We start from the raw sequence: 11,330 nt of genomic DNA, 5'->3' as shown, positions 1-11,330 counted from the left end.
GGTCGGGGGAGAAGCAGAAGGCAGGACTGGATTTCCAGCGACTCTGTTCTCGGCCCCAGAACCAAAGCCCTGGTCCTGGAGCTGCTGGCGGCCGTGTGCTTGGTGCGGGGAGGTCACGAGATCATCCTCTCTGCCTTCGACAACTTCAAGGAGGTCAGTCCCCACAGCCCCGCCCCCGGGCCCAACCTCGGGGAGGGAGCGAGGTGGAAGATTCGGTCCTGGAGGGCCCGGGAGGCCGGGTCCGTCCCGGCAACTCACCGTGATTGGTTCCTGAAGCAGCCGGTCGGCAAATGGCCTCACCCCAGGAAAAGAGGCTTCTTCAGTGTCGCCCCCCACCCCGCCTGGGCCCATTGCCAGGGTGGGGAGCCGGGAGGTGTTTTGGGGGTGGTCCCGTTACCTACCCCCCAAGGCTGGGTGGGAGACTGGGGCCAGAGAGGGAGAAGGGACCCAGCCAGAGGCGGCCAAACCCCCGAATTGCCCAGGCCCTGCCAGTGTCCCTGATTCCGGGGTGCCCAGGATTCCTTGACCACTGAGACCCAGCTGCCACCCCCACTCTGTCTCCAGCATCCACTGCCCCAGTCAGACAGTCGATCGATCGATCGGTCAGTGGTATTTCTTGAGCACTTTCTGTGTGCGAAGCACTGTACTAAGCCCTTGGGAGAGAACAGTATAACACAGCCGGTAGACATTTTCTGCCCACAGCGAGTTTACAGTCTCGAGGGGGAGGCAGACATTAATATAAATTTAAAAACATGATGGATAGGTACATAGGTGGGGCTGGGGGAGAGGCGAATCAGGGGTGCAAATCTAAGTGCAAGGGCGACACAGAAGGGAGTGGGAGAAGAGGAAATGAGAGCTTAGTCGGGGAAGTCCTCTTGTTCCAACCAGGAAGCAGCTTTTTCCCCTCTGAGCCAGGCTCAGATGGCTCTGTCCTGCCCTCCAGGGGAGGCGAGGCACGGAGTTTACCCTGAAGCCTCAGCCCTTTCTTCAGGCCCCTCTCTTAATTAGTTCCTGGTTTTCAGACCTCGCCCAGGAAACTAAATTGGGGGCAGCAGCAGGCACCCCTCCCGCCCGTCCCCGGGCACAAGGGCCATGGCTGGCCCCAAGACTCCTGGGAGAGACCGCGTCTCCTCCCCGGAATCCAGCGGAGAAACCAGGGCCCGCGCCTTCCCTGGGCCCCTCGGCCCGGCAGCACTGAGTCCGGACGGCACCCCGGGCCCCTCCTTTGCCACCTCCGGGAGTGGAGCCGGGCCCTTCAGGCACCCCTCCGCCCTCCCCTTCACTTCTCCGTGCCTCAGTTTCCTCACGACTACAGCGGGGGTTAAGACTCTGAGCCCCACGTGCCAGGCTCCTCGGGGCAACGGTGTGAGCTGGGGGGAGCCACTCTCGGGCTGCCTGCTTTTCCGGGGCTTGAGGGCTTTTCCGGGGCGTTGCTTGGGCAGGTGTGTAAGGAACTGCACCGCTTTGAGAAGTTGATGGACTACTTCCGCAACGAGGACAGCAGCATCGACTTCATGGTGAGGAGCCGGGTCGGGGGGCCCAGGGCGATGAGGGGTGGGAGGCCACGAGATCATTTGGCAGGGATTGGGATTCGGCGTGAGGAACGGCCGGGGACGCCTGTAGGGGCGGAGGGACCGGAGGAGGTCAGCCTGGAGTGCCGAGGTGGGGAGGGGGCTCCGTCACGACCGGCCAACGATCGCCACGACGACGCTCTCCCCTCTCTCGTCCCCCCCCCCGACCTCGCTCCCCTCGACCCCCAGGTGGCCTGCATGCAGTTCATCAACATCGTGGTGCACTCCGTGGAAGACATGAACTTCCGGGTCCACCTGCAGTACGAGTTCACCAAGCTGGGCCTGGAGGAGTTCCTGCAGGTGAGGGGCGGGCCGGGGGCGGGGGGCGCCAGCTGGGGGCAAACGGAGGCCCCCTACCTCGGCGCCCCCTGAGGCCCCTGGGCCGGGCGGCGGTGCCACCCCCCCCGCCAGTCCTCCCGGAGGGAGCCCTGAAGGGGAGTATGGAAGGGAGCGGTCTCGGAGGTCTCCCCGTGGGGCTCCAGCCCCCTCACCCTCCCACCCCGCCCGCTCCCCCAGAAGTCCCGGCACACGGAGAGCGAGAAGCTGCAGGTGCAGATCCAGGCCTACCTGGACAACGTGTTCGACGTGGGCGGCCTGCTGGAGGATGCGGAGACCAAGAGCGTGGCGCTGGAGAAGGTGGAGGAGCTGGAAGAGCACGTCTCCCACGTAGGTGTCGCCCCCTCCGCCCCCACCCAGACTGTGGGGGGAGCAGCCCCTCCGCTCCGTGCCCCCCTCCGCCCCCCGGTACCCTCCGAGGTCATGCTGGGCCTAGACCAACTTGGACGGAGAAGAACTTCTCTGTGACCCCAAAGTTCTCTAGTTCAGGGGTGACCCAAAGCTGGGCCAGAATCCGAGCTATTCGTGACAGGAGAAGCAGCGTGTCCAAGTGGTTAGAGCACAAGAATGGGAATCAAGAGACCGGGATTCCGGCCCCGGCCCCGGCCCCACCACTTGCCCTCCCTGAGACCTCGAGCCCGTCACTTGAGAAGCCGCGTGGCCTAGCGGATAGAGCACGGGCCTGGGAGTCAGAGCCCCTGGGTTCTAATCCCTGCTCTGCCACTTGTCTGCTCTGCGACCTCGGGCAGGTCACTTCACTTCTCTGTGCCTCAGTTTCCTCATCGCTACAATGGGGATTAAGACTGTGAGCGTCATGTGGGGCAGGGACTGTGTCCAACCCGATTATCTACCCCAGCGCTCGGCGCATAGGAAGCCCTTAACGAATACCATTAAAAAAAAAAAATGGTGGGTGGAAGCGGGCTGGAGCTCGGCCCTGGGTGCCGATCCCGGCTGGGAGCCACGGGGGTGGTCCCAGACCTGTGCTTGCCCCCGCAGCTGTCGGAGAAGCTTCTGGACCTGGAGAACGAGAACATGATGAGGGTGGCGGAGCTGGAGAAGCAGCTTCTGCAGAGAGAGAAGGAGCTGGAGAGCATCAAGGTGCGCGGGGCGGGAGGGGAATACCACTTCCTTCTGCCTCAGGCGCTTTCCTCTCAGAGTCCTTGTCACTCTGGACGCCGGCACATCGGCCCGAAGACCACTCACGGGTGAGGGCGGAGGGGCCTTCCCGTTTCCCAGCGAGAGGCGGGATCGCGAGCTCGGAGTTGGAACTGGACCCCGGGACCACCCCCGATTCTTCTCTCGCCAATCACACCGTCGGCCGGGCCCTGGTCCCGGAGGCCACCGGCCTTCCGTCTCGCCCCCTCCCTCTCGCGCCCAGTCTCCCCGGGGGACGGGGAGACGGACCCGCTGGCCAGGCGGGAGGTAGCCGCCGCCCCTCCCCAGTGCCCTCCCTTCGCCAACCGCGCCCTTCGCCAGCAGGAGACGTTCGAGAGTGCCAACCACCAAGTGCACACCCTGCGGAGGCTCATCAAGGAGAAAGAGGAGGCCTTCCAGCGCCGGTGCCACCCGGACACCCACCCCCAGGGACCGGAGGCGGCAGCCAGCGGCCCCCTGGCCAGGGCGAGCCCCCCTGAGCTCAGCGAGGGGCCTGTGCCTGCCGACCCGGACCTACTCTCCCCCGCCCTACCGCCCGAGGAGACCCTGCCCCCGCCGCCAGCCCCGCCCCTCCCCCCACCACCCCCGCCGCTGCCAGGTAACCGCCAACCCCCACCGCCCCGGCCCGGGGACGGGCCAGCCCTTTGGGGGGGGTTGGGGGGCGCCTGCCTGGTGGGCTGGGTCCGCGAGCTAATCCCCGGGAGCCGGGAAGAGGCCCTGCGTCGCCGAGGTCAGTATCCGGCGGGGGCTGCGCCACCGAGAAAGCGGGGAGGCCCAGATCAGGAGGTAGATGGGGCGACGAGTTAAAAGACAGCACCCTGAACCCAGGGCCAAGGAACGGGAGTGATTCCATCTGGAGAAGGCCAAGGGCGGGTGCCCCGTGTACGGTGGGTGGGGATAGTGATCACCTTCGAATCTCTAAGGGTGTCAGGAAGCTGTTCTAGGCAAGTAGGGCGGCCTAGTGGAAAGAGCCCAGACCTGGGAGTCAGGGGATCTGGGTTCTAATCCTGGCTCTTCCACCTGGCTGCCGGATGACCTTGGGCAAGTCACTTAACTTTACTGGGTCTCCGTTTCTTCATCTGTAAAATGGGGATGAAATGCCTCTCTTCCCTCCCCCTTAGACTGTGAGCCCCATGTGGGATGGGGACTCTTTCCCAAGTAATGATTTCGTAGCTACCTCAGTGCTCGGCACAGAGTAGGTGCTTAACAAATTCCACAACTATTATGATTATGATCATTATGTCTACGGCAAGGGCCTTCCGCTGCAGCCAGAGGGCTAGAGGTTATAATGGGGGAAGCGGCTCCTCGGGGAAACGGCCTGGAGGTACTGGGTGAACGCGGGTGGTGCCTCCCTTGGGCAGTCTGGGCCGGAGGACCCCGCCCCCGTGGAGGCCCAGGGAAGGACTCGTTGACCTCCCCCGTGACTTCTCATCTTCTCTCCCAGGCAAATGTCCCCCGGCCCCACCTCTGCCCGGAGCCTCGCCCTCCGTGGTCCTGACGGTGGGACTGTCCGGTAGGAGAGGGGCTGGGTGGGGAGGGAGGGCTGGGGCTGGACGGCGCGCCGGGCCGGGTCTCTTACGAGTCGGGGCCCGACCGGTGAACGGCTCCCCGTCCACCAGCCATCCGCATCAAGAAACCCATTAAGACCAAGTTCCGTCTGCCCGTGTTCAACTGGACGGCCCTGAAGCCCAACCAGATCAGCGGCACCGTGTTCAGCGAGTTGGACGACGAGAAGATCTTGGAGGTGAGGGATGGAGGGAAGGATGGAGGGAAGGATGGACGGACGGATGGACGGAGGCGGGCGGGCGAGGAAGACAGCTGGACCTGGAGGGTGGGGCCGAGGGAAGGGCGGAGCGGGCGGCTGGAGGGGGGGAGGAGGCGGCCCGGAATGAGGAGAGGGGTCTGAGCGGGGTGCGGCGCCCGCTCCCCGCCCCCCAGGACCTGGACCTGGACAAGTTCGAGGAGCTGTTCAAGACCAAGGCGCAGGGCCCCGCGCTCGACCTCGTCTGCTCCAAGAGCAAAACCTCCCAGAAGGCGGCCAGCAAGGTGACCCTGCTGGAGGCCAACCGGGCCAAGAACCTGGCCATCACCCTGCGCAAGGTCGGCCGTTCGGCCGAGGACATCTGCCGAGCCATCCACACGTAGGCCGTGCCCCCCCGGCTACCTCCCTCTTCCCTCCCCCCGGGCCGGACTGGGCCCCCCGGGACCGATCTGGGCATTCATTCATTCATTCATTAGTATTTATTGAGCGCTTACTGCGTGCAGAGCACCGTACCAAGCGCTTGGGCAGCTAAGGGGGCACCAACCTAACCAGTTAGGGTGGCCTAGAGCAGCCCTGGGCCGACGCCTCTTCCTCCTCCTCCTCCTCCTTCTCCTCCTCCTCCTTCTCCTCTTCCCCCATCCCTCGGAGGGCGGGGCCCGTAGGGGCCGGGGAGGGACGAGGCCGGAGCCGCGGGTAGTCCCGAGCCCGGGACCCAGGCGCCCGTCTCCCCCGCCCGTCCGCATCTCGGGGCGCCTCAGGTTCGACCTGCAGACGCTTCCGGTGGACTTCGTGGAGTGCCTGATGCGGTTCCTGCCCACCGAGGCGGAGGTGAAGTCTCTGCGGCAGTACGAGCGGGAGCGGCAGCCGCTGGACGAGCTGGCCAACGAGGACCGCTTCATGCTGCTCTTCAGCAAGGTGGACCGCCTCACGCAGCGCATGGCCGGCATGGCCTTCCTCGGAAACTTCCAGGACAACCTGCAAATGCTCACCCCCGTAAGTCGGCCCGGACCCCCGCCCGGATCCCCAGCCTCCCCGGCCCCCTAATCAAAAGGGCATTAAAATTGCAATAATAATCACAATAGCATCGTGGGATTGAGGGTATTCGAGAAGCAGCGTGGCTCAGTGGGTAGAACCCGGGCTTGGGAGTCAGAGGTCGTGGGTTCTAATCCCGGCTCCTCCCCTTGTCAGCCGTGTGACTTTGGGCAAGTCACTTTACTTCTCTGGGCCTCGGTCGTCTCATCCGTAAAATGGGGACGAAGACTGTGAGCCCCACTCGGGACAACCCGATGACCTTGTATTTCCCCCAGTGCTTAGAACGGTACTTGGCACGTAGGCAGCGCTTGACGAATACCGTCATTAATGTTATCATCATCCACCCCGGCGCTTAGTAAAGCGCCTGGCGTGTAGAAAGCGCTGAACAAATACCACGGTCATTATTATCATTTAAGCAGTTACTTATCGCCGAGCAGTCCGCTAAGCGCTGGACTAGAGGCGGTAATTAGATCGGACACGGCCCCCGCCCCACACACGGCTCACGGTCTGAGGGGGAGGGAGAATAGGTATTTCATCCCCATTTTACATACGAGGAAACCGAGGCCCAACGAAGTGAGTTGGCCAAGTTTGCTCGGCGGGCAAGAGGCGAAGGTGGGATTAGAACCCAGGTCCTCCGACTCCCAGGCCCGCATTCTTTCCACCGGGTCCGGCTGCCTGTCGGAGGCCCGCCTCCCCGTCTCCGGTCCCCTTCCTCATCGAAGCCCCGGCCCCACCCCCGTCTCCCCCACCCCCCGCTCCCTCCCCCAGCCGCGGGGGTGACCCGCTTCCTCCTCTTTCCTTCCAAGCAACTCAACGCCATCATCGCAGCCTCCGCCTCCGTCAAATCCTCCCAGAAGCTGAAGCAGATGCTGGAGGTGAGGGAAGGCGGGGTCCCGGGGTCCTCGGCTCCCCGGCGGGAGGGTCCCGGGGGAGCCGGGAGGCCCCGGATAGAGGGTTCGGTGCGGGAGCGGGACCCTGACGCCCCTCCTTCCCGCCGGGGCAGATCATCCTGGCGCTGGGGAACTACATGAACAGCAGCAAGAGGGGAGCGGCTTACGGTTTCAAGCTGCAGAGCCTGGACCTGGTGAGGAGGGGGGCGGGGTGCCGGCCGGGGTCGGGGGGTAGGAGGGGGGGGGGCTCCCCTCCCCGCTTCGGCTCCTTCACCCCGCCCTCGTCCTCCCCCTCCTCCGGCCCGCAGCTGCTGGACACCAAGTCCACGGACCGGAAGCTGACGCTGCTGCACTTCATCGCGCTGACGGTGAAGGAGAAGTACCCGGAGCTGGCCGGCTTCTGGCACGAGCTGCACTTCGTGGAGAAGGCCGCGGCAGGTGGGCGTGGGCGGAGGTCCTGGAGGGGCGGCCCCGTCCCCCGCCCCCTTCGGCCCTGACCTTGCCCCGGACACGCCTGGACGCCTCCCCCCCGCCGCCCCCGGCCTCGACCTCCGACCCCTCCTCCCGGCCGTGCAGCGGCGTTCGAAGATTTGGAAAGCCACCCGGCTGTCCCTACTCCTCCTCGCCCCTACACTTTCCCCACTCGGGGAACTGAGTCCCAAGACCTGAAGGGGAGCTGGGACACCCCCTGGGGACCTGTGGCTCCGTGTCTTTGGCAGCGGGGCCTAGTGACTAGACCTGGGTTCTAATCCCGGTTCTGTCACTCGTCCGCTGCGTGACCTTGGGCAAGTCACTTCACTTCTCTGAGCCTCGGTTGCCTCATTTGTAAAATGGGGGTTAAGACTGTGAGCCCCAAGTAGCACGGGGACTCTGTCCAACTCCTGTGATCACCCCAGCGCTCAGAGCGGTGCTTGACACAGAGTAAGCGCTTAACGAATACCGTTATCATCATCATCATCCTCATTCCTGGGGGGCGTGGGGTGCCGGGCCTGGCAGGGTGCGGCGGAGGAGCCGGCTGGCCGGAGGGGGGCGGGGGTCCCGGGCGGGGCACTGAGACGGAGGCCGTGGGGTCCGCAGTGTCGTTGGAGAACGTGTTGCTGGACGTGAAGGAGCTGGGCCGGGGCATGGAGCTGCTGCGGCGGGAGAACGGCCTGCACGACAACGGCGTCCTCCGCGCCTTCCTCAGCGCCAACGAGGCCCGGCTCGACAAGCTGCAGCGCGACGCGCGCACCGCCGAGGTCGGGGGACCCCGGGGACCCAGTCGCGGCCCAGAACGGGAGGGACTGGAGGGAGGGAGGGAGGGAGACCCTTCTGTGGGCAGCAGCTTGTCCTAGGGGAAGAAACCCGGGCCTGGGAGTCGGACCACCCGGGTTCTAATCCCGGCTCCGCCACTCACCTGCCCCACTCCCTGGGCCAAGTCACTTCACTGCTCTGAGCCTCAGTTTCCCCACCTGTAAAATACCTGGGGCACCTCCCCTTTAGGCTGTGTCCGGTCTTCTTATTCTGTATGGTTATGGGCAGGGGACGTGTCTAATTCTGTTGTCCTCTCCCGCGCGCTCAGTAGAGTGCTCTGCACAGAGTAAGCGCTCCATAAATACCATCGATGGATTGATCGTATCTACTCCAGTGCTTAGCACGCAATCGGTGTTTAACAAATACCCTAATGATTACTATTATTATAACCCGGGTCCCTCCCCCTCGGTCCCCGAGTCTCTGTCTCGGTGCCTGTGACCCCCGTGACCCCGGCCTCCCGCCCCTCCCTTCTCCTCCTCAGGAGGCCTACAACGCCGTGGTGCGCTACTTTGGCGAGAGCCCCAAGACGACCCCGCCTTCCGTGTTCTTCCCGGTATTTGTCCGGTTCATCCGCTCCTACAAGGTGAGCGGGGCTGGCGGGGGGGAATTCCGAGGCCGGGGGCAAGGGCCCCCCACCCCCCCCCACCCAAGGGCCACAGAGGGCCGGGCCTCAACCTCGAGGCCCTCTCACTACCTTCGTCCCGTCTACCTCGTCGTCGACCTCTCACCCGCGTCCGGCCTCCGGCCTGGAACGCCCTCCCGCCTCGTATCTGCTAGACAGCGACTCTTCCCCCTATTCAAAGCCTTACCGAAGGCCCACCTCCTCCAAGAGGCCTTCCCTGACCCCCCCTCTTCCTTTTCTTCAACTCCCTTCTGCGTCTCCCTGACTTGCTCCCTTCATTCATTCCTCCTCCCACCCCCACGGCGCTTACGTACGTGTCTATAACTTATTTATGCCCCTGTCTCTCCCCGGCCCTAGACCGTAAGCTTGCGGTGGGCTGGAAATGTGTCTTATCGTTACCTTATCTTCTCCCGAACGCTTAGTACAGTGCTCTGCACTTGAGAAGCAGCATGGCCTAGGGGAAAAAGCCCGGGCTTGGGAGTCAGAGGCCGCGGGTTCTAATTCCGGCCCCGCCACTTGTCTGCTCTGTGACCTTGGGCGAGTCGCTTCATTCAGAGAAGCAGCGTGGCTCCGTGGAAGGAGCCCGGGCCTGGGAGTCAGAGGTCACGGGTTCGAATCCCGGCTCTGCCACTTGTCAGCTGTGTGACTGTGGGCGAGTCACTTCACTTCTCGGTGCCTCAGTGACCTCATCTGTAAAATGGGGATGAAGACTGTGAGCCTCACGTGGGACCACCTGATTACCCTGTAAATCTCCCCCAGCGCTTAGAACAGTGCTCTGCACATAGTAAGCGCTTAACAAATACCAACATTCTCTGGGCCCTCATCTCTAGAATGGGGATTAAGACCGAGCCCCACGTCGGACAACCTGATTACCTTGTATCTACCTCGGCGCTTAAAAGAGCGCTTCGCGTGTAGTGGGCGTTTAACAGATACCACAGTTATTATTAACTTACTATGTGCCAGGCACTGTACTAGGCGCTGGAGTGCCCGCCAGCAAACCGGGTTGGACCCCTGACTGTCCGTGAGTAGCCCCGCTCCCCAGCTCCTCACGGTCACCTGACCCTCTGGCCGGGAGCGGCGGGCAGGGCAGGGGCCGGGCCCTTCCTGCCATTGTTCGGGGCAGGAAGTGCCCCCTCGGCGGGCGGGCCGGTGGCCACCTGGGGTTGGAGGCGGCCTGGCCCGGCCCTCACGTGGGTCCCCTCCCTCCCCTCGCCCCCGCCCACCCCCCGCAGGATGCGGAGCAGGAGAACGAGGCCCGCAGGAAGCAGGAGGAGGTGATGCGGGAGAAGCTGCTGGCTCAGGAGGCTAAGAAACTGGATGCCAAGGTGCGGTGGCGGGGGAGGGGTGGGCAAGAGGGGCAGGGGGGCGAGAACCAGGACTAGTCCAAACCCGGGAGCCAACTCCGTGTTGCCTTTCCATTTGGGTCTGCCGTCCCCCCACACTTGATATTCACCCTCCGCTCCGCAGCTCTTACGTCCGTAGCTGTGGTTGCTTTTAAATGTCTGCTTCCCCCTTCGGACGGGAGGCTCCCTGCGGGCGGCCAACGTCGTCAACCCATTCTGCTGCATCATCCTCTCCCGAACGCTTAGAACAGCGCTCGGCCCCCGGCAGGCCCTCGGTACATGGCGTGGCTTGCCGGAGGGGCCGGGGGCGGGGGGAGGAGCCGGAGGAGGAATGGCCGGGGAAGGGCCGGCTGACCGCCCCCCCGGCCGTCGCCTGCCCACCCCCAGACCCCGTCTCAGCGCAACAAGTGGCAGCAGCAGGAGCTGATCGCCGAGCTGCGGCGGCGCCAGGCCAAAGACCACCGGCCCGTCTACGAGGGCAAGGACGGCACCATCGAAGACATCATCCCCGGTGCGCCGCCCCCCCCCCCCCCCCCCCACACACAGCCCCCCACTCCCGCCAAGGCCGCCGTCCTCCCGCCCCCGGCCGGCCCGCGGGGCCCGAGCCGTCCGGACCCGTCCGGTCCGGCGGCCTGACCCCGCCCGCGTGTCTCTCTCCCGCCGGCTGCAGTGCTGAAGAGCGTCCCCTTCACGGCCCGAACCGCCAAGCGGGGGTCTCGCTTCTTCTGCGACGCCACCCACCACGATGAGTCAAACTGTTAGGCCCCCCCCGGGGCCCAGAGCCCCGTCAGGTACCGGAGCCTCCGGTCTCTGCATGTGCCTGCCCCGCTCCCCGCCCGGTGCCCCCCGTCGGCCACCCGGGGCGGCCCTTCCTGCACGAACGGGCTCTGTCGGGTTCCCCTCCCCGCTCCCATCTGCGTGCCCCGGTGGGCTCCCCGGTTCCTCGTCCCGCATGCCTCACCCTCCCCACCCCTCTCTTCCCAAATTTCCCCTGGCTCGGGGGGCGGGGGGAAGAGGTGTCACTCATCACTCCTGCGGCAGCCCCTCGGGAGGCACCGGGCCCTCCGCCGGGTGCCCGACGCAGAAGCTCTGCGTGTCGGAGGGCTCGTGGCCACGGGTGCCCGGCTGGCCCACGGCCCCCAGCCCGGCCTGCTGCTGCAGCAGCGACAGGAGGAGGAACTTGGGAGCGAACCTCGGTCTCGGGCAGAGCGGGAGCCGCCCGCGGCCTCCTCCCGAGCGGGGCCGGGCCCTTCTGCACCCCCGGCTGAACGTGGTGGGCACCGGCAGGGGCGCCCCGGCCCCCGGGGCTCACACGTCTCTCCCCGC

At 65.2% G+C, this 11,330-nt stretch overlaps 1 protein-coding gene across 1 annotated transcript in view; it reads left to right on the top strand.

Annotated features, from left to right (window-relative positions):
- The window catches only part of FMNL3 (formin like 3), a 48,274-nt gene that overhangs the window by 36,869 nt on the left and 75 nt on the right, over window positions 1–11,330 (top strand). The window contains exons 9-26 of the mRNA XM_029074032.2: window positions 60–153; window positions 1,443–1,517; window positions 1,761–1,871; window positions 2,088–2,237; window positions 2,904–3,005; window positions 3,387–3,660; window positions 4,507–4,575; window positions 4,682–4,806; window positions 5,001–5,203; window positions 5,583–5,817; window positions 6,663–6,731; window positions 6,860–6,940; window positions 7,055–7,184; window positions 7,824–7,984; window positions 8,521–8,622; window positions 9,894–9,986; window positions 10,392–10,515; window positions 10,675–10,795. Of these exons, the coding sequence (XP_028929865.1) occupies window positions 60–153; window positions 1,443–1,517; window positions 1,761–1,871; window positions 2,088–2,237; window positions 2,904–3,005; window positions 3,387–3,660; window positions 4,507–4,575; window positions 4,682–4,806; window positions 5,001–5,203; window positions 5,583–5,817; window positions 6,663–6,731; window positions 6,860–6,940; window positions 7,055–7,184; window positions 7,824–7,984; window positions 8,521–8,622; window positions 9,894–9,986; window positions 10,392–10,515; window positions 10,675–10,766 (2,290 nt within the window). The 3' untranslated portion in view covers window positions 10,767–10,795. The remainder of the gene's footprint in view (window positions 1–59; window positions 154–1,442; window positions 1,518–1,760; window positions 1,872–2,087; window positions 2,238–2,903; window positions 3,006–3,386; window positions 3,661–4,506; window positions 4,576–4,681; window positions 4,807–5,000; window positions 5,204–5,582; window positions 5,818–6,662; window positions 6,732–6,859; window positions 6,941–7,054; window positions 7,185–7,823; window positions 7,985–8,520; window positions 8,623–9,893; window positions 9,987–10,391; window positions 10,516–10,674; window positions 10,796–11,330) is intronic.

The sequence above is a fragment of the Ornithorhynchus anatinus genome, chromosome 10 (genome assembly GCF_004115215.2).
Source record: "Ornithorhynchus anatinus isolate Pmale09 chromosome 10, mOrnAna1.pri.v4, whole genome shotgun sequence".
Classification (NCBI taxonomy): domain Eukaryota; kingdom Metazoa; phylum Chordata; class Mammalia; order Monotremata; family Ornithorhynchidae; genus Ornithorhynchus; species Ornithorhynchus anatinus.
This window is presented reverse-complemented; position numbering and strand designations above follow the sequence as displayed.